Consider the following 22,261-nt stretch of genomic DNA (forward strand, 5'->3'; position numbering starts at 1 on the left):
TTGATTGTGGTGTAACGGATTATTGTCTTGTCCTCTCATTTACATCCTGTTTGGAATTCAGATTTCTCTAATCTTTTATTTTATGGTGCAATTTCCAAATAGCTTCCATTGCCCTTCTCTACTGCTGTGTTTTCAGAGTTGATCGTAACCATACACAGTGTTTGAGGTGGCTGCGTTAACAGCATGTAACATAAAAGCAGAATATTCTCTATGTTATCCTGTAGCATTTCTTCAATAAAATCTTCCATTGCAAATTTTTATTTTTTGGCACATAGGGGTTTTTGTTCCAGCTGTACTTAGTAAATTAACTTGGACAGTTGAAGTGCATGTGTACAAATTGTTCTGCCTTGGGCAGCCTGACCGGCTTTATTTCTTACAGTGCGTGACGCTTGAGAGACAGGCAGGAGTTGACTAACTTTCCTTTTTTTTGAACAAACTTCCTGGGACTAAACCCTCTTCACGTTCATGTGGGAAAAAGAATTCTTTATTTTCAGACAAATAATACAGTGAGCAAGTAGACCCCCTTCTTTTGACGACCATTTTTATTTCTGGACTGCTTGTGGCTGGAAGGATGGTATGAATCCATGGGTTTTCAGTGTGTTGATCTAATGATTTAGCCTTGTGAGTCAGCTGAGCGAGCTGTGGCTGAAATGCGTTTTAGGTGTTAGCAAGTGCACTTGCTGACAGAGATGACACGTTCATGCTGATGTACAAACCAACATTAATGGCCAAAGAGAGATTTTTGGTTCCTACTAGTGACCTCAAACTGAGACACCTTGTAAAAAATTATGAGACCTAAGTGTTTAGGGAGAGTCTACTGATGCCAAAACTTTAGGTCAGCAAGGACTCTCTGGATCATGTGTCTGGATACCTACGCTGAAGCAAGGAGATCCAGTTAGTTCTGCTGGTTTTGGGGAGAGGGTGCTGGTGAGTATCTGTCCAGCTGCATGAAAAGCACTGAGATGACTGACAAGCTCTAAACGCATCCAGGGATGAAAAAGCTTTCCATCTCCCGGCTGGCAGTTTTGGTTCGGCAGAGCTGATGACAGACTGAAATTGCCGTCGTCTTTCTGGTGATGGATGAGCAGTGAATCTGTGATCTCAGCATATTTCCTGCACTGGTATGTCTCCCCGTCAGCCCCCTTGCTTCTGCCGCCAATGATAGGAACAGGGTCTCTTCTCAAAAACTGCCAGCCCAAGGGGACAAGGGGAACGGACCGTGAATGCTGAGGTACCCTTTCAGTGCCGGGCTTTTCTTTGAGGCGAGATGTAGGGAATGCTGCCTGTGTGACATGCTGGTACCATTCAAGGGGTACCGTGGTCTGTGCTTATGTAGACAAAAGCTCTGGCTCCAGAGCTGCCCAGCTGGCACCTCTCATCAGCACTGCTTTTTGCTTTGTGTTCTAGGCGGGAGGAGAATTTAATTGTAGGTGTCTGTAATTCTTACACTTGAAATCTTCAGGACACTTTGTGTCTGCGCTGGGTCCTGTGTTATTACCAAGATCTTTTGCTCTCCCTTAGAAGACTGGCTGTCTCACTTGGTTTGCTTCCTTCTTTGTTTTTTTTTTTACTTTTGCCTGGCCTCTCCATGCTCTTAAGGCACACGCTGTTCAGATGATAATCGTTTGCGCTCAGCCAGGGCATTGGACTGGATTTTGTTATTACCTCCTGAAACGTTCTGGTAACCTGTGGAAGAGCCCAGAGGGAGCAGCCGGCTTCATTAACGTGAGTTTTGTAGAGTGCGTGTGTGACTGAAGCAAAACTTCATGGAACTGAAGCAGCTTTCAGCTCCTCCTTGGCGAAGCATTTTGTAGGGTCAGAGCCAGAAGGTCACAGTTACTCACCTGTTATTACTTCCTGAGCATTATTGTTATTTGTCCCTGAACAGGAGCTAGAGCAGGCACAGCTGCGTGCTAGAAAGCAAGTAGATGGTTCCTGGGATCTGTAAGGAGAGTACTGATGTTAAATTTAATCCTGTTCCGCATGTGGTAAGGAGTGAGCACACCTGAATGTTAGTATCATTTGAAGGGCATTTGGGTGGCATTTGTGAAATGCATTTGGATGGTTTCAGATCAGTTCCTGGTGTGGGTTTGTCCTCTGCTGCCTTTGGGTCCTGTAAAGAGACCGGAGGTGTGCTTGGCTCAGGGAAGCTGACCTTGCCCTAGGTCAAATGTGAGGCTTGTTGAGAGGTTTTGTACAGGCACAGCTCCTTTTTCTGTGGTTTATACTGCACTCGGACCCTGGGGAAGAGGGAACTGTATTTCCTAAAATACAGTGTGATTTGGAATACCCGGCCCCCATCTGGATGGTTGGTGCGAGTACCTCCAAGTCCTGGATCTCCTTGGAAAAGGACCTGCTTCTTTTAGAATGGAGCTCTTCAAGCTGTGTCCAGCCAGGGTCTTATAAGATGGGGCACCCCGAATCTCCTGGTACTGCTGAAATCCTTGGTCTTGGTTCTTCTGCAAAACACTCTGTGTGTTGTCATGTGAGTGGGGTAACGGAATGGCCTGTATTTCTGGTGTTTCTCGTCCAGCACTGCCGTGCTCTCGAGGGTGAGGCTCTGGGAGAGAAGGATCATTTCTGCGTACCACAGGCATGCCAGCTCTTAACTGGTTTTACTGGGAGCTAGGTGGCAGCTGACCCACATAAAGATAATTATATATGAAGAGAACGTACCGGCACCTGGTTTTGCACCTTATACAATACATAGCGTGCTTGTTCTGATGTCCGAGCCTCGCCAGTACAGTCTGCGTGGATCTTTAGCAATCCAATAAAAGCTAATTGAGGAGGAAGATGTTTTCCGTAGGCTGTAAGCAAGCTGAGGTTGTTCAGCCTGGCCTGGGAAAATTGGTTGCACAAAATCAGGGGCTTTCAAGGACTGAAATAGCGCGATGCCTTTTGCTGCTAACACCAAGTGAGCGGGAGCTGGGTGAGGACAACACTCACCTGTGTCAGCGCGTGCTGTGGGGGGGGGATCGTCACCCACCCTCCAGGGAGGCCACGAAGCTCCGGCCAAGGCAGCCCAGGGGCGGCAGGAGTCGGGGCAGCTCTGCTGAACCTCAGCCTGCCCCAGCTCCGGGGAACGGGGCCGGCGGCAGCAGCAGCTCCATCAGCACCCCAGGCCAGGGCTGCACCCGCAGTTATTGCCCACAAAGGAGCAGAGGGCGCTGCCCTTGGCGTTTCTGTTTGCTCTGGGCACAGCTCCCCGCACACGCCGAGGGTCGTGCCTGACCCGCGCCGGCCAGTCGCCCTTGGCCACACTGGGGAGAGGAGCCCAGAAGTGCCAGCGCTCGGAGCTGTAAAACTGGCGGCGGGGGTGGGTTAGCGCAAGCATTCGTGCAGACACAGCCAGAAGTTCTTGTCCTTAAATGTCAGTGTGTGTCTGTCTCTGGTTTTTAGTTTATTTGCATTTTTGGGTGTCTCTCTAACCTTAAAGTCCAGATGTCCTATATCAACAAGAAGGGAGGAAAAAAGTTCACTTTAATGGCTGCAATTCTACTTAATTATGTTGAGCCAACCTGGCAGAAAGACCAACATGTTCAACGTGGCAGTTTATAATGTAGTGTCCTATTAGGCAGTAAGGAAAGCCGTACCTGAGGAGAATAGATTTTACATAGGCAATACAGCACAGATATTTTTTTTTGTTTTAGCAAAAAAAACATCTTGCAAGCAATGCAAATTTTAAATTGGGTTGATGAGATGTCACACCTTGAACCCCTGCTCCTCCCTCTCACCCCAGGGCTTTTGACCACTTAGTACAGCAAGGCCGGGGCCGAAGCGTTTTGTGAAACGTCATTGTTAGTATCAATGGTGCTGTCTACCAAAAGTTCTGGTGCCGGGGAGCTGGGGAGTGAGCGGGCTGGCGAGGAGGCTGCATGGGCTGGCCAGAAGGGGTTTTTTTTCGGTTTGATGGGGGTTTTGGTTTTTGTTTTGGGTTTTTTTTAACCATCCTGCAGCTATTTAATGCTGCATCTCTGTTCGGTCTGACAAATTACAGCAGCATTTCTCATGGGGGAGGGGGCATGCCCAGCCAGGTGGGTTGTGGGGGTTTTTTTCATTTGGGGAGGGGCGGAGGGTGCAGCCCGTTGGTAGCAGAGCTGTCATGAGACCTGTGACGAGTTGGGTCTTTTCAGTGGGTGGCTGCAGGGTGTATGGCCAGGGTAGCTACTGGGTTACTGCCTAGTTAATTAGTGATCACCACCCTGCTTTCACTGATTTGGTACTAGAAAGTGATTGGGGTGAGGTGGGGGGAGGGTGAAGGGTTTGGTTTTTTTTGCTTTAGTCCATATGCTGTTACTGAGTACATGACACCAGCTCCCTGAAGCCTGCACGGGCACCACAAGCTTTCTAGTGTTTGTCCCAATCCCTGGAATAAGCCATTATCTTTATTACCAGTTCACGCTTGGACTTTGCACTCATATAGTAAATCAAAACGAGATAAATTATCTAACTGCGCGTTGGTTCTTTTATAAATAAAGCAGTTCAGGGGAGGGTTTCATTATTGTATTGGGTTGGGTTTTTTTTTTTTGTTTTGTGTGGTTTTGGTTTTTTTTTTGTTTTTTTTTTTTAACCATCACAGGCTGTGTGTGCACCTGAGAATTTAATCATCAGGGTAGTCAATCCTACCAAACCATGAGCGGTGGCAACCTGTCCCAAACGGTGGCAGCAGCGCATCCGGCAATTGCTGGGAGCCAAAACGGCTCAGTTTTCCCGCAGCTCTTGTGCAGGTGGAGCTTCCTTCAGGCAGAATGGTAGCGCTTTAATCCCAGCGTCTCTGTTAAACCCTTGCCTTGCTATAAACATGCAGCAGCAAATGAAACAGTTGAAGGCGAGATTTCCACTAGCTCCTGTTCCTTGGGAATAGCAGGAAGAAGCCAAATGCATACACTGGCCGCCAGTGCATACCGTAACTATGATTTTCCTTCTAGCAGACGGCAAAATGTTTAGCAGCTTTTTCAGTATCGTGCATTCCAATTAGGAAGGCTTTATCAAGCAGCTTGCTCCAGGATAGTCATGTTTTGCGGCTTTACACAGAGAAACTCTCCCCGGTACTCTGCATCATGCAGCATAAAGTGATCTTGACTCCGGCAGGACGCCAGCTGCCACATGTTGTCACATCTGAGCAGCCCTGTTGGGCAGCGCCTGTTCTCAGGGCCGAGCTGTTGGCCCAGCAGCAACACAGCACCAGTCGCTGCCATGAAACACCGTTTCTTTTGCTTGTGACTTCAGCGTGTGCCCTCCCCGCCCCCAGGCCAGCTTTAACCAGCACTAAGGCTGAACCATTTTTACCAGTCGTCGCTGCTAGAATGTGTGGCCTGTGCCTCCAGAGGTGGAAAAGGTGTGGTAATGGTGACTACGTTGGAGATTTTTTTTGATTGCTGAGGTGCGATCAGGGGCATGTGTGCAGCAGCAGCCGCAGCTCAGCTCAGCTCAGGGAGAAAAAACAACTAACACCAAACCACGCTGTCCCAGAACTGGTGCGTGACACGTTTGCTCACAGATAGGAGCCGCTGCATGTTTCAGCTCCCTTCAGCTCAGACTTTCTGTGAATGACAAAGATGTATTTTCTGTTTGAAATAGGTGCAGTACTTCTTCAAGATACTGGACAGCTAACAGCCTCCGTCCTCACCCAACGCAAGAGACGTGCACACAGAACCGTGTGTTCATTCATTTATTTGTCCAATGTTTCAACCTGACTGAAATACAAGATCAACAAGAGCACTGTACTCCTGGCTATTATTACATGTTAGAACATAGAGTTTTGCACTTTAGACAACATTTAACACCATTCTATGGGGTACTGCATTGCTTTTATAAAGTTTAAAATAAAGATTTATTTTCAAACATGTGACTTTGGTTTATTTCATACATTACACTTTCTTGCAGAAAAAATAAAATTGTACAACTGCATAAATATAAAATTCTTCCACCATGAAAATGGTTAAAACATTCAATAAAGACATTAGCACCACAGTGTGCGATGCCTCCAGCAGGAAAAAAAAAAAAAAAAAAAGAAAAAGAAAATATACAAAGCAAAGAATTGTGCCTATCACCGAGGAGAGTGATAGTCTGACCCAGTCTTTCACACAACATACTGGAGGATGAGGGAAAAGGTGGAGAGAGAGAGAGAAAGACAGCATTCGCTACAAAGCACAGTACACAATCATCTATTCTCTTTAACTTCACTTAAGTTAGTTTCCCCTGCCACCCCTCCAAATAAAATACCCTAACACCACAGAAAAGTCAGAAGCCGTATGGAGTGCTGTTAAATAGAGTCTCACAGGTGGGCCTTTCTTTGAAAAGGAACAAAATAATGAGAAGTATCATGCCAGTTCCAGTCCCATTGAGTATTTACACCTTGGACAGCAAAAGTCTTTGCTCACAAGAAGTAGAAAACAGATACGATACATGGCTTGAAAAATGACCAGAGTATGCACCTATAGTACTGTACACTAAATAAAATACACAAGGCAGCAATACTTAGGGGCCAGAAACACTGCTTACTACAAGTCAGTTATGGAATCATAATTTACAGTAAAAATGGGCATGTCCCAAGGCTCAATTTTTGTTTTCTTTTGTCATTTACAGTAGAATAAATATTTGTCGCTATTGCTACACTTTGTTTACATTCTAACCTAGTAAATGCAGAAAGCTAGTGTAAAGCATATAGATTACGTGTAGGTCCCATACGTATGACAGTTTGTTCAAGACTAGTAGGTTTTCTTTTTTGTTCTTTTTTTTTTTTTTTTAACCTTTTTAAATGGCTAGGAGGAAGAGGAGGAGGAGGGGGGGAGGGGGAAGAGAGTTGTGCTTACAATCAGCTGCTTTTTATGTCAAATTTAATATCAAAGCGTCCCTGGAAGCGGTCTTTGTCGCTGTACAGGATGTTCTGCCCGTAGGCCCTGCATTCCACGCGCACCTCCATGTCGTAGGTCAGGTTGGTGAACTGCACGGCCACCAGCGGCTGCAGGTACCGCGGTTGCAGGAGCTTGCCGTAGTAGGGGTAGTACTGCAGGCCAAAGCCAGGGTTGCCGCCCATCCCGTAGTACTCCACGGTGCCTATTTTGTCAGCATCCTCCTCTCTCTAGGGAGGCAAGAAAAGGAAGACAAAACGATGACAAATGGCCCAAACTCTACCTTTGGCAGCCCTTTTCCCCAGCAGCACCTGTTTTTCCACCAAGATGCCAATCTCTCTTTGGTCATCCCTCAGCCTCGTCTTGCAGCGCACAGACGGTCCCCATGGCAGGAAGGACGCTTCAGCCCTGTCTAACCAGCAGCTACACAACAAGCGCCTCCCAGCATGCACCAGCCAGGAAAGGGGCTTTTTATTTAAAAATTCAACCACTTCTTTACGCATTTGGAAACCATCACAGCTTCCTGCTGTACTATCTTTGGACAAAATGAACTATCTTTGGGCTAAAAAAAAAAAAAAAAAAGAGTTTCCTGTTTCTCAGCTGCTTTACCATGCCTCAGCCACCCCTGCTAAGAGCTCCATCAGAGAACTTTGAAGGAAAATAGCTGCTTTTGAGGCTCCCCCCTTGCTATCTGGCCCTGCTTTTACCCCTCCCAGTGAGGGCAGTGCCAACTGTCATTTGTCACCAGTGGGATTTTGAGAAACCCCTGTCCCGAAGGGGGAGAGATCCCAAGTAAGAACCACCCCGGCTGCCAGCAGAAAAGCAGAGAGGGGTCACTACCCTTGGACAAAGACAGAGACAGTCGTCCCCTGCAGCTTCCCAACTCTGCTCGACTGTATTTCAACTTACCTTGGCAGTGCAGTGGACAGGGATCAGAAACGGGTTGTATTTTGCCATAATCTCTGGAGGAAGGCTCTCATTTGCCGGAGGCTAGAAGAAACCCAAAACAAGGGGACATTACACACCCGACACATCTCTGCAGACGGCTGCACCTTTGCAGCAGCAAAGCTCAATGGTGCCAAACACGTGCGGTTAAGCAGCATCCCTTCCAGATGCACCAGCTCTTGGCAGTGGTTCTTGGGACAGACACGCAGCTTAACACAATTAGAAGCCGGGGAGCTTAACCCAAGCAGAGAGAGCTGTTGTCTGTTCTTACAGCTTTACTGCTGCGGATACCAAGGCAAGCGCATCAGGCTATTTTTAATTTTGTGGTGTCACTGGGGACAGCGTTTCAGAGTGCTGGCGAGCGGGGCTTGTTTGTGCAAAGCCCCGGCAGCGGCAGGAAGAGACGCGCTGCTGGAGGATTTGCCACCTGCCTGCCAGGTGTGTGTAGCCAGAGCTGGAAACACACAAGAGAAAACAAAAAGCAGCCATCACACCCTGATGTTGCTGAACTTCGACACCACCTACAGGGAAGGACAAAGGCTCCAAGTATGCCAGGGAAAGGTGGGAGCGCCAACTCTGATGTCAGTCTTTGGTCTCCTAACAAGGGCACTAGTTTTGCTTCATGCCCTTGCAGGTCTCAGACGTGCTGTACACACCTTGCCCAACACAAGAGCTACAGGGTCTCTGCTGGAGCGCGGAACAAGGAAAGCAAGTACTGCCTTGGATACACACATCATTTCCAAATGAAGGGTGTAAACTCATTCCTTGACCAGACCCTGCTGTCTAGTGCAGCCGGGAGCTCTTCTGTGGCAGAGGGGAACACACCAAACCCTTCTCTTCCCCAGCCGTCAAACGTGCCCATTTTATGTCATTCCACAGCCACCACACACCAAGCACAGCACATTCCTCTTAAACACACCCACGGTTTCCACCCCGGATCAGATGAGCCAAAATTCAACTCATTTCTTTTAGCACAGGGCAGGCTCCCTTCAAAGAAAAACGTTCCCCAAAACACATTAGATAGACAGCACCGTTCCCCGGCCTCGACTGCACTGACGGATGGTGGCAAGGCTGGCTTAGCACACCACATGCGCTGTTTTTCATCCCAAAAATGGAGTGGCAGGTTTTGCACGCCACCTTATTCAATAATGTGTGCTCTGCCTCTGAATTCTTAGAGGATTTTTTAGCATTTAAATGTGTTGGGTGAAAACCTAGCCGTAAAAGCTGTTCCCATCCAGATTAACATCCTTCAGCATTACCGCAAACATGCCTTCAGGTGCAGCACAGAGCAAGCGGGTGACAGAGAGACCCTACGGCTGCATTAAATAACCTAAAGATCTCCTCGCCTTTCTTGCGGCGAGAGCTGCGCCTGACTCTCAGATGTAGTTTACACTTTATAGCCGATGTATCAGTCTGATAGTGAATATTAGCACTACTTCATTTAATTACGTGGTTTTAGCAAGGCAGGCAACTCTACACTGCCTGAGGAAAGAATGGAGTAGATCAGGGCATGACACCATGTACTGATCTTACTACAGACAGAGTCGGTCTGGGGCGCTCCCATGGAAGTACACAGGAACTTAAAATGGGTTTTAGCATTTGAAGAAAATACCCCGTTTGAGCAATTCGGTTAGCAGGCTCAGAAGTTACCAGACAAATAACCAGGAGTTTGCACTGTGAAGTTCATCGCTACTTGTTACCAACTTGCAGTGTGCAGTTTTCATTGCTTTTTAAATGAAAAGTATTTTTAAAGCCAGTTACTCAAAGCATCCCACAGTTTCTCCTCTGCAGAAGAGGTTTAACACTGATCTCTCTCAAGAGACAGAAAAACAGGCACAGCAAATCTGCAGCCCACTCCCCCTCCTTATCAGTAGCCTCTGCTAGAAAGGGGAGAGATACTTGCCTTAGGTTTGAAGCCGATAATTCTGTTGAGCTTGACGAGGATGCATGGTTTGCCATCCCTGTACCCAAAGGTGGGATCATTTATTCCAGAACAGTTTTCTAGCCATTCACGTTTGAATTTGCAGACCTTCTTCTGGCCCTGGGCATCATTATATGGTCCTCTCTCTTTGTAATCACTCGGTATTTCTGTCATGGTGGGGGAATGAAAAGACAACCGTATGCAACACAACCTTTTGCTTGTCAGGAACAGCAAGGCTTATGCTTCACTGTGTAGTTTGAATTTCCCCCTCGTCCAAACTGGTAAGTGATGCTGCCTTCTCGAGGCTGACAGCACGGACCTGCACCCAGCCACCCGCTACGTGTGGGCTGATGCCAGACCAGCAAGTTTGCAGGGGTTTTGTTTTTTAACTGAGGATTCTTCTCAGACTACAAGAGAACAAATGCCTTTGTAGTCCACTGGCTCAGAGATTATTTTTTTGGCAGCTTTTACAAGCAGGTTCTCCTCAGATTTTACATGCACGTATTATGAGGTGATAGCCATATTCCGCATGATTACATATACTCTATTAAAGGTTAATACCTCCCAGATGTTTTGCTGCATTGCATCAAGAGGATCAACACTGGCTTTAGCAAAGTCGGCAGTAAAACCCCTGTGGCTTTCAGAGCGGTTAAGATCAGCACCACCTCATTTTAGAGTCAACTGCAACTTTCTCCAAGTGAAATTTGGGAGTTCCCAACCATAGAACCTCTACAGTAAACTTCCAGGTACATCCCTGGCCAAGTCTGGTCTGTCCAAACTGATCATTTAATGAGCAGACGTATGACTGAAACCAGAGCCTACCAGTTTACCAACATGCCGTTGGTTATGACAGAAGGAACAAAGACGGAGGCCACCACTGCTCTCCCTCAGCTTCTGATGGACCTGACGCAGAGCCCTCAGCTGTGGGAAGCAATCGAGACTTACCCCCACAGTCCTGAAATACTATGTTTTCGGTTTGTTGATCAGCGCTGTAGTCCTTCAAGAACTTCTCAAGATTCTTCACATATGGCTCAAAACTTTTGGGATCAGAGGCAGAAAAGGAAATTTCTGTCTTCTGTACCTGGGGGATTTGAGTCAGTCCTAAAAAGAGCAAAATTGGGAAGAAAACATTTAAGTACATCTCAGAGTTGCACAGCCTCTGGGCAACACAATGCACACCAAGAACGTAACTCATTCTAATAATCTCTATTTTTCAGACTTCAGGGCTTGCACAAAACAGCTTAAGCTTACTAGAGGGGAGGCTCTGATGAGCTCGTATCTCCTCTTTCCAACAACTGTCTGGAATATTCATCGTGATGTTTGCATCACTAAGCAGATACAAATCACAGAATCCAGAACGGAGGCTGTAAATCAAAGTTTTTGTCAAGAAAAACGGCCAACCACAGGTCCCCTGCTCACTCCTGCCTCCTCCCCAAGGACAGAAGGGAAGCTGTCTGCCTGTGAGACCAACCACGCACAATAAAGTCCCACGGAAGCCTGCTCTTCGGTATGTATCCCCAGTAGGTCAAGCTGAAAGTCTGCAAAACACGCTGCGTGTTTAGGATAAAAAACCAGAGCTGCCCACTCGTGAACCCTCACAATAAAATGTGAGGGGTTCTCCAAGTCAGGTACGGTCACGCTCTGCTGGTTGTAATCCACAGTGCCTTTGCGTAGTCTCTCTGGTAGGATGCGGGGCAGGAGACATTTTCTCACTCAGTAACTTCATCAGCCCGATGGCTTTCTCTGGTCTTTCCCCTCCATAAGCAGGTATTTCTGAGCTCTCGAATCAGCAGCTCATCACTGAGTAGGAAATACCAGAGAGATGTTTAACGGACCATGCCAGATTCTGGGCTGTGTAACTAGCTCCACTTTTGACTTTAGGAGGATGAATAGAAAAAGAAGGCATGGGGAAGAGATGAGACAAGATACAAGTAATGCCTACAGATGATGAAAAGTGCCAACCCCTTCGCTTTTCATTACGAGGCTTGGAAATAGTTGCTCCTGTGTGATGTTTAGGTCACATTTTAATTGAACGCACTGATGCATGGCTAACATTTTAAATTTAAAGTAATGGGAACTGAGTTCATGCTGCTTTTGTGGTGGCCACTGTAATTATTGTGGTCTTGACTTCTGTTCCATTTGTCATCTTCATTTTAGCAAAAACAAGAAAAAGGAGCAGGGGAGCAGCGCTTGCTTTGACAGCTTTCAGAACAGGCCCGTTGCCAACAAGTTCCCCTGGTGCCAAACTCAGGCAGCTTAGCTTGGCTGGCCCCAACCCGCAGGAGCTTGTGACTCCAGCAATTTTTCCAAAGCCACTTGAGTGCTTCTGCTTAGTCCCTCCTCAAGCCAGCTCACCACCACCCCCCCCGCCCGCTACCCACCGAGTTGGAATTTGTAACCTAGGACAAAGATTAGCTTTGTTCCTCTAAACGCAGCTCCTGGTCGCCAAAGATAGCGAGACACCCAGCGAGCAGCTCAGGGTTTCAAGTTTTATTCCAGGAAGCAGCTTTAACCACTCAAAACTCCCTCTGGTGCAAACCGACCAGGTTGAGTGTGACAAGTTTAGAAGCAACTTACTGCTTCACGAGCAGAACTGCATCCTACTCTCCAAAAGTCAGTGGCTTTCAACCCCTTTTCGAGCAATAGTAATTGCTTTCTTGCTTCACAAATGGTTATAGTTAAATATATATACAATAAATAAGCTGGGTTCAATTTTAGTAAGGGACCTCAATCCCATCCTGCCAAACCCTCCTCATGTTACCAGCCAGCTGGGAAGCAAGAGGCTGAGTCACTTGAAGTGGCTAGCTGGAACTGCAGCAAAGGCAGACCTTGGTTCCTCTCCTGGGTCTGCCTCTTCCAGAGTTCAAGTTACAGGTGTGTCATTCAAGTGTATAAATATAAAATTCAAGAAAGCTTGCCCAGGCTTGTTAAGCCACAGTCGGGCAGTTAAGCTGTTACTTTTGCTGAGGACCTTTAAAATGAAAGAATTCTCCAGCCCTGTTTTTTGTCTTGTCCAAGGTGATGCATAAAGACACCCATGGAGGTGTGGCAAAGGTGGAGGGAAGGTCGGCAATATTCACCCTGTGCTGGGTAAAAGCCACCCACCCAGTAGAATACCCCTGTTCCCCGGTGAGGAGAGCCTGGCCCTGACAAGCACAGTCCAAAGCCACCCCTCTGCCCGTGAGACAAGTGACTCGGTTGGGAGAAGAGACTCCTCTCCCAAAGCATCCCTGCCTTGCAAAGCTTTGCAGAGCAGCACCAAAGCCACTCGGTGCAGCACCTCTGTACAGCTGCTGCGGTGGCCAGCCAAGAGAACAGCCGCTCCTGCCAGGTATACTCAGCTTGTGGCCACAGCTGGGCTGCTTTCAGCCAAACTTTGGGCTTTTACAGGTACTTGGATGAACCAGACTGGACTTTGCTACGGCAAGTGCTTTCTTTGTTTAGAACAAGAGCAAAGTAGACACCAGTCTTCCCACTTAAGAAGCAAGAAAGCAAATCTTTATGAAGATGAAAGGCTTGTTATGAAATTTTTTAATCAGGATAAAGCTGTTTTATTACTGGCTTCCGCCACAACCTCCATTCTCACATGCCTACAACTGGCCAAACACAAAGCCCTAAGCACAGATCTATCATTTACTTCTTTGTTTTCCAGCTGTACATCCCATAGCCAAAATAAAAGCTTCAATACTGTTATCAGAGCAGCACTATCACCAAACCCTTCTTAAGCAATCTTGGTTGTTGGATTTTTATTTTTTTTTTTTAAAGAAAAAGTGTGTTGATTTGGTATGACGAGAGGAAGTAAGCGCTGCAGAACACTTGTGTAACCCTTCTGAAACCTTCTCTCATCCCCGTTAGGGAAACCGTAGCAAGTAGGGACAAGAAGAAAAAAGTTAAAAGCTGTGCCATTCCAGTGCTGCCTACCATGGGTTGCTAGACACCTAGGGAAGTATGTGGCTCAAAGTACAGGCTGAATAAGCCTCTTAGGGGCTTCATGTACATGAAGAAGCCATTCATGAGCAAGCCCTATGGGGGAAAAGAAACAAAGCCTCAAGCGCTTTCATAACCAGGAGTCTAAACAACCCTCTTATCTTCAGACTACGATCTGTTTGCCACGGTTCTGTGTCTCACACTATTAACACAGCGATGCACCGTGGTGTCACATGTGGTGATGCTGTTCTTCACACATGGAAGAATCAAGTATTGCTAAGAAAATACCAACAAAATACTTTCAACAATTTACACAATTGGCTCTTAGAGCGCATTGCTAGGAAATAGGATTACTGTCTTCATTTGACTGACACTGTCCACATAAACGATGAGAGATGCCTTGACTTGGTAACAGACACCACCTTCTGTTGGCTTTCTAACTCTGTGGATGTACCAAGATAGATACCTAAAACAAAACAAAGTGTGTGAAGTAGATTTTTTTTTTTCAGCTACAGTTCCACTTCCAAAACAGCACTGCAGATTAAAATCACATTTATTCAACTTCATTTAAAACCAGATTTTTCACATAGGCTTTATCATTCTAACCTGCAGGAGCAAGACTTCAGGAAAAAGTGTCCTGAGGGTAAAGAGGAAGAAACTAGAAGTGGGAAGTCAGGCTTGTTACTAGGAATGGTTGTGTAAGTTCATAGTAACCACTGTTGCTTCATCATGCAATGTTCCTTTCCAAGTACCATGTAATCTTGGTTCAGAATGAGTCTGAACACTCCCCTGGGATGACTAGGATGGCAAATTCAGTGACCACTACACCATTTCTATTTACCACCCCCTCCAGCTCACTAGATGAGGATAGACTTTAAAAGCCTCCATACCAAGCGATGTCCTTCCAAGCTTCCAGTCACCCTCTACCTCACCCCCAAAGTGCAAAAAGCAGGTGCAAGTTTTCTACCAATGCAGCAAAATCTGCTTGGCAGATAACATTCCTGGAGCTTGAGATTCAAAGATTTCTTCCAAACATAGATGCTGAGATGACAAGAGACTGAAGCGGAAAAGGGCAGCTTCACAGGAGGTGGCACACACTCCTTGGGGCTTTCCTGCCACCTGCTATCCAAGCTAAAGCAGCCACGTAGAGAATACGCACCCCAGCAGCCTCTTCTACGGCACGCTCGCTGTCCAGGCACATCATGGCCAGGCAGCACTCGGAGCGGGGACACCTGAAATCCCCTGGCTTGAGCAGGGATTCTTCCTTCCAGCTGCCACTTAAAAAGAGCCTTCGGCAGCAGCAAGCTCTCTCATCCCTACACCAGCCCCAGTGACAGACAGGATGCTGCACTTCACAGGATGCACACCACAAGATGGCAGGATACACAGCCCAATTTATATTGGGGTGAGGAAGGAGAGGAGGAGGAGAATGGAACGTTTTTTATATTTTTTTTTTTTAATCACTCAGTACGTTGTGTTTAAGAGGCAACAGCCCCATCCTTCCCCATTAGCAGGATTAAGTCCTCTGTGCTTAAAGCAGAGTCCGAGCCTGCAGCACAGGTGGAACTGGGAAGCTGGGGCTGTCCTAATGCCAAGGCTGGAGGAGAAGGTCAACTGCACTGTCCCTTCCCCCACCTCAAGACAAAAGAGGAGGAGGAAAAAAAAAAAAGTATCATGGAAAGGTACAAAACTCAGCTTGCCCTGAAGCCCTATATAACATTCCTGTTGTGTTCAATGCAGAAACCAATTAGCATAGTAATGACACTTGGGTACAAAAATAGCACTTTATGGCTTTCAATGTTATACCCATGTCAATAACTCAATAAAACATCCTGTAGGTTCTGTTGCTGTTATGAAATCTGTTGTATTTCAGAACAAGAATGATATTATAGCAGCCCCTACAGCATTTTATCCTGCAAATCCTGAAGGGAAGCGTAGTTCCCTCTTTCCCAGCTGTTTTGGGCTGACACAGCAGTGATTTGCCCATGAAGGACAGAGCACTGTAACAAGAATAGAGCCAGGTTCTCTAGCTTCCTCAAGCATCCAGGACTCTATCAAGCTGCCAATATATTTACTTGGCTTGCAAATCTCCCCACAAGAACCAGGAATTAGAATTGCACAACACCCTATTTTATGTAGTTCATAGTCTGCAGGGGTCTCAGATCCCAAGAAATCGGAGTCTGATGCCCACCATGCGCAGGAGTGAGCATGCCCACACGGGTGTTTGTTGTCAGAAGCAGAAGAGCAGCTGTGCTTGCAGCGCAGGGGAACGCAGGGATTGCTGCCCTCCCAGGCACAGCAGTGCAGCAACTCACTACAGTGTCAACCTCTCTGAAAGCCTACATTAAAAGGCTACTTTTGACTTGATTGTGGTCTAATGGCTGCTGTGCTCCATACAGACCGAGGAAGAGATTTGACATTGACAGTCAACCTCCACTGTGCCTTACCCCCAGCTTGTCCGCATCTGTAGAAAGAGGTGTCACATGATGCCCTGAATAGGATCCTGGGCCATTAACTGGTAATTATTTCCTTGAAGTTGTATGCGTGCCGTTACAACTTGGTTCAAAACCCTTGTTTATTGGGCTGCCTGCCGTCCTGTATTTGAGGACCTGGATTTTGTTCCCCTTGATTTCAATATGTGTCCTGAAAGCCCATCACAAAGATCCCTGACGACCTTTTAATTCTTCCTCCATTTTGATTTATGTAGTACACACTACAAGAGCATCTCAAAATTCAGTTCCTTTTTTTTTGGTTAAAAAAAAAGATAAGCCCCAGAAAAACTGGTGCAATATACAAGTGATGAATAAAAATCCTCTGCAGGCTGAAATCTTACACAGAAATTTTACCACAGAGCTGCTTTTGAAATTTCTGCTATCACACAGAAAGCAAACAATTTACCTAGAATGAGTAATTATGTGACACCAGGCTAAACAGCAGGTCTATTTAGATACAACCCAAGATCCATGGGCTTCTTCACTAATTATTTCACTTCTGGTGAGACCACTGGTCTTCAGCCGGGGAGAAACACATTATTAAAATAACTACTCCACCGTTAGCCATGGTGGCTTTTCAGATGCAGCTAATGGCTCTGGGCAGTATCAGCGACAGTTCAGTCCTTCCTGCAAATGTCAGAGCCCATTGCAGAGACAGAAACAGCCATATTCAGTGCTTAAGACAGCGTTTACCCCAGCCATGCTGGTACATTAAGAAGTGCCGCACACTAACACAGCAATTCCAGTTTCTGTTCCCTCTTTAAAAAGTGACAGTGGAAAAACAGTTATCTGAAAAAGACTTTGCTGAGATATAACACCATTTGGTGATGGTAGCATTCCCTGTGTTGTTAGAGCAGGGAATAATCACAGCATAGGACTGCAGACAGCGGGGCTATAAGACGCCATGCGACACCAGAGCCAACTTCTGTAGCTACAAGCCATCAGCCTCACAATTGTCACTTAAATACCACTGTTATTAAAAGCTTCTGAACTGTTTTACAGAGCAACTGGAGACAGATCGTTACCATCCCCAGTGCCAAGCAGCCTCAAGGTCATTTGTAATGTGGGAAAGCAGCAGTTGCGCAGCTCCCCCCCACGCTCTGAGCTGCCGCTGGCTGCGGTGGGAATCGGATAGCGCGGCAGAGCCCAGACAGGCGGAGCGGGGAACCTGCGGCAAGGGCTACTTACTACATTTGTCCCTACCAAGGCAGGCTGGCCACAGACACTGCTCAAGCGGTCATTTTAATTTTGATCAGAGACTTATTTTGTCTAATAAACATAGGTCATGCGTCAGCAACTACAAGACCCATCTTTAACCTCCCACGACACATTCAATTGAAATACCCATTAGTAAAGTAAATGCTACTGTTGCCTCTAGATCACACAAGGAGTTCAAGTGTTGGCTAATACAATTCAGTAAGCACACCTAGAAATGGACCTGTCACCTTTCTCCTTGCGCACCCCAGTTTCACAGATAAAGCTAACATTTTACCTTTGTCCCTTCACTTACCCATGGGAACACAGTGGCTATGAATAAAGGGAAACTGAACCCAGCTTCTTCATACAGCTCATTGCCAAATGAAGCCTCTTAGCCTCACTCCATCGCTTCGGTATAGGGGAAGGGAAGAAGAGCAATCCAGGTTCGAGCTCCTCTCAGATAGGAGGCATATTTCATGTGATGCAACATTTAATTCTAGCAGGATTGCCTTCAAACCCCAGTACTGTTAACACAGAAGGCTGAGAACATACCCACCCCCTACAAATATGTGTTGCAGCAATGACATGCTTATTTCATCCTCCTTCTTGAGGTGAGTAACCAACCCGCCTCCCCCGAACAGCTTGCACCAAGTCAAACATGAGCCTCCTATTTAGTTACCTGGAGGTGCCACTCGATCCTGGTATTTGGGCTCAAATTCACTGACAGTGAGCAACATCACTTGGATGGTCCCAATGAATATACCTGCCAGGCAACCGTAGAAGATGACATAGAAGAGGAGGATCTTAACTGCAAGAGAAAACAAACAGAAAGAGGAATCAAATCAAGCCCTCAAGGCAGTCACATCTCAGGACAAAATTCCCAGCCTCTGCCACTTGCAAGGCAAAGCCCAATACACAGAATTCAGATGGCAAGCCCTGTTGCAGAGGCATATATTTAACAGTGAGATTATGCCCTGATGCAAACAGAAAAATATAAGTCACTCCAGTTGTTTGGGGGGCTGGAAGCACAAGCCCCTAAAACCTAGAAATCCATGAATCAGGATTTGGGATTGTAAAACATCACGATTAAACCATCTTCTCCCCTATTTTAAGGGCTCTCTTGGCTGACACAGCACTACCATCACATGCTACCACAGGTGACAGACTTTCTTTCAGTGAAGCAAGTGCCCAGCGGCAAGAAGCCACACTATGGGTGTGCTCTGAAGGACACCCGTTCCACAAAGCTCTGAGCCTCAAATTTCCAGGACAGTCTATCGTAAATGTTTCATTCAGGTTCACAAACAATGGTAAAGCCTGATCTCCCCTAGTAATTCAGGCTATCACCTCTATTAAAGGCAACAGGAGCAGAATTTGGGCCCAAATTAGCTCCAATACTCAACCTTAAATGTAGGAAAGTACTCAGACATGTCACAGTACCACACATTTAGCAGCCTTGTATGTCTACAGAGGCACTCCAGCACTGCTCATACCAATTAAAAAGTGAATTACATAATAATGAAAGACTGAATTTAGTTTTGGTCTAAAGGGAGATGCCTAGAATAATCTTGGAGGGGGTGGGAGGGTAGAGAAGAGCCTGGAGACGCAGCACAGCTCAGACTCTGGGTATCAGTTACCCGTTTACAAGGATTATCTCAACTGATTAACTGCACAGTAACATGCCGTACTAGGCATCACCAGGCCGCCTACGGGAAGGATAAGCCAGCCCATGCCAAGCAACTATATGCTAATCAGCTGCAGGAACCAGCAGGCCAGCACAGAGGCCAAAGAGAGCCTGCTTGATCTCGGACTGTCCTCATCTACTTGCCAAGAAAAAAGGAGGTGGTTTATTTGAAGGACTTGAAGTGATGAGCTACACAAAGGAAGGGGAGGAAGCAGTAGGTGGAAGTATTTCTCCTCGTTCCCCAGCCCCATCTTTAAGAAAAAACTCCATCACTGGAGAAGCCTCTGGATGAAAGCAGGCAGTTCTGGTTGTTTTCTTTTCACATCTATGAAAGACAGGCGAGCAGGTGGGACAGCCATTGACGTGGAGGTTGAAGGACACTGTCAGACAGGCACTCCATCCTTTTGTCTTCCTCGCGTGCACCAGAGGCAGGGGAAGTAACCAGGGCTGGAGGGCAAAGCTGGGTGCGGTAACGTGGTGCTCCAGGAGTTAAAGGCACTCTTCGGTATCCAGGCAGCGTAAAGCAAATGGCTGTGACGTCAGGGACGTGTGGAAATTTTTTCCAGAGCACGGTCATAGGAGGTGCTGTTGTAACAAACCAAACACTAATGCTGTTGTCTGCAGCGTAACGCCTTTTGAGTTTTGTAACATCAAAAGGCAAACACTGGGAGGTAGCTTATTTAATCAGGTTCCCAGCCAGGATGCTCTTAATGCCAAAGACACCTTAAAGGTCAAAACCACTCTGAGGTCTCAAAAAAAAAAAATCACACAGCAGGTCTAGCAACCAAGCACAACTGGGTTGAACAAGAAAGCTTCCTGCAACAGGTAGGTTTATGACAGATGAATCAGATCATCAGCCTGCAGATCGACTCCACAAATGGAAATCAGTCCTAGGCGGATAGGTATAGGCACTCTGGGAGAAGGACCTCGTTCAGCCTCTGCATTTGAAGCACTGCGCAGTTGCCTGGTGCCTCAGGAGCAGAAAATACCTATCCATGCGCACCCACAGCCCAATTCAGCTCACGTAAAGATACAGCAGAAGCCTGCTCTAGTCCGCCCGCCTGCCAGAGCTGAAGCCGGCAGCTCAGGATGTGACACCTCCGGCTTATCCATTACAGCAGGAACCGAATTCAACATCACAAGGGTGGCACACCAGCTGTGGTTGGCAGCAACTGGAAGACTGTCTATTTGCGTAAAGAAAATGTTAAAAGCCTCTTAGTCTAAGTGCTATTTGTACAGCACCTAATAAATACATCATGAGCATTTAATCACAAATGCACACATAGCCACTTCCTCCTTGCAGAGGCATTAAGAGCCAATTGTTCTCTCTCGACGAGGTAAAATTATCTCGGGTTCCTTCATCCAGAGAAAAGGGGGGAAAAAAGGAAAGCCACCCTGATGTCCAAGGCAGACGATGGTTGGGAGGGCAGGCTCCCCCGACGGCGATGCTCCCGGGCCGGGCCAGCCGCCGGGGAAGGAGACCCAAGGACGAGGCGCCCTCGCCAAGGTCGGCCCGCCCCACGCTCCATCCCGGTGCCGGGAGCCGACCCTGCCTCACCCCCGGACCCACCTGAAGTCACACCTACGCGGGCAGCGCCCCACGGACCCCGCCGGTGCCCCACAGGACACTGGGGGGAGGGGGGGGAAGAGGAACCCCCCCATCCTCATCCCGAGGGGAAGCGTCGCGCCAGCCCCAGCCCCGGGCCGTCGTCGCCGGGGGCCGCAGCCCCGCCGCAGCCGGCGGAAGGCGGGGCACCGGGGGCTGTGCTGCAGTGCCCGCCGCATCGCCGCCGCCGCCCCCCGACCCGGCCCCGCCGCCCCCCGTCCCGGCACTCACACCAGCTGCCCCCGGTGCGGCCCAGCAGCTCCTTCTTCTCCGAGTTCCAGATGAATTTCTTCCAGTTGCCGTCATCATCCTTGGCCTTCCCGCGGGCCATGGCGAGCGGGTGGTGGGGCGGGCGAGTGGCGGGGAGAGGACTAGCCCTGGGCGGGCGGCGCCGGCAGGCCCCGGCCGAGCTCCGCGCCCCGCCGCACCGGGAAGGTCTAGATGCGCCCGCCCACGCTGCGGGGCGAGCCGGCGGGGTGGGCTGCGGGGGCTGGAGGGAACCGGGAGCGGCGAAGGGGGAAAGCGAAGCGCAACCCACCGGGCACAGAGCAACCGCGCTCCCCGCCTGCCGCGCCCCTTCATATACACCGCCGGCTCCGCCCCCGCCGCCGGCTCCGCCAATGGGCGCCGCCACAGGGGCAGAGGGGGCGGGGCCCGGCGGGCGCGGGGGCGGGGCCTAGCGGGGCGCGGAGGGGGGGGCCGCCGCGGGGAGCGGCGGGGCTGCGGCAGACGGGCCGGGGCGGGCTGCGGCGGGCGCGGGGCGGGACACGCGGGCACACCTGCACGCGCGGGGAGGCGCACGCGCGGTACCGTAGACAGCGCCCCCCCGGCCCCCGACACACACACGCGGTTCCGCAGCGGAGGGTGGGTCGGGGTTGGGTCACGCGTGAACGCGGTTGCGTGTGGGTTTAAGGCAAAGCGACCGTGCCTGCAGCTCGGGCAACCGGTCCTGGCCTGTGTCACCGGGTGTCGTCGCCGTCGTCCCCTGCCTCATCAGTCCTCCTTTGTTGGAAAACGGGGGGGCGGGGGGGGGAAGGGAAAATGGTATAATGGTATTTAAGGCATTAAGGCATTTAAGGCATTAAGGTATTTAATCGTTAATCTGCGCTGCGATTGCAGGTAATTAGCGTGCCTTGATCCTGTGGTACCATGGCAGGACAGGTAAAATTACACGGATTTACCTCCAAATTTCCTATTTGGTTGCAATATTGTATTATTCCACATATTTTCTCCACCCTTTCCCACCCTGATACATTCTCTCAACTTTTAAATCCATCCTTTTTTTTTTTTTTTTTTTTTTTTTTTTCTTGGTCTGGGAATCGGGATGAACACCTATGTAAGATGGTCCTTTCCCTGGCACCACCTAGCAGGTCGCCCGCAGGAATGGCCTGGCCTGAACTTGAGGGCCACCCAACCCACCTCAGCATACTCTTCTCGGGTCTCAAGAAGAAGTAGTCTGGCCACCATCGCCTCCCACCCTCCCAACGCCATTAAGCTCGCCATCAGGGGACGAGTCACGACATGGCACCCTTCTCCAAGTGATCCATGGCTACCACCCAGAACCAGCCCCTGCTTTTTTAGGCCATCAGCCTTAGCTTGCTGGAGCCACACTGGGTCCACACAAGCCGGACACCCTCA

At 48.4% G+C, this 22,261-nt stretch overlaps 2 protein-coding genes across 3 annotated transcripts in view; one reads left to right on the top strand and one right to left on the bottom strand.

Annotated features, from left to right (window-relative positions):
* Positions 1–6,024, top strand: part of NME7 (NME/NM23 family member 7) — a 93,260-nt gene extending 87,236 nt beyond the window's left edge. Inside the window, exon 12 of one of the 2 annotated variants that reach the window (XM_074595089.1) lies at positions 5,581–6,024. In XM_074595089.1, coding sequence (XP_074451190.1) covers positions 5,581–5,613 — 33 coding nt within the window. In that variant the 3' untranslated portion in view covers positions 5,614–6,024. The remainder of the gene's footprint in view (positions 1–5,580) is intronic. The other variant, XM_074595100.1, reaches the window with a different exon arrangement.
* On the bottom strand, positions 5,658–21,220 carry ATP1B1 (ATPase Na+/K+ transporting subunit beta 1). The gene is made up of 6 exons (XM_074595116.1): positions 20,855–21,220; positions 18,016–18,144; positions 10,666–10,821; positions 9,703–9,887; positions 7,764–7,844; positions 5,658–7,084 (listed from the first exon to the last, which is right to left on the bottom strand). The coding sequence occupies exons 1-6, from the start codon at positions 20,952–20,954 to the stop codon at positions 6,818–6,820; spliced, it is 918 nt and encodes a 305-aa protein (XP_074451217.1). The 5' UTR covers positions 20,955–21,220; the 3' UTR covers positions 5,658–6,817.
* Positions 21,221–22,261: the final 1,041 nt, after the last annotated feature.

The sequence above is a fragment of the Larus michahellis genome, chromosome 1, assembly GCF_964199755.1.
Source record: "Larus michahellis chromosome 1, bLarMic1.1, whole genome shotgun sequence".
Lineage (NCBI taxonomy): Eukaryota > Metazoa > Chordata > Aves > Charadriiformes > Laridae > Larus > Larus michahellis.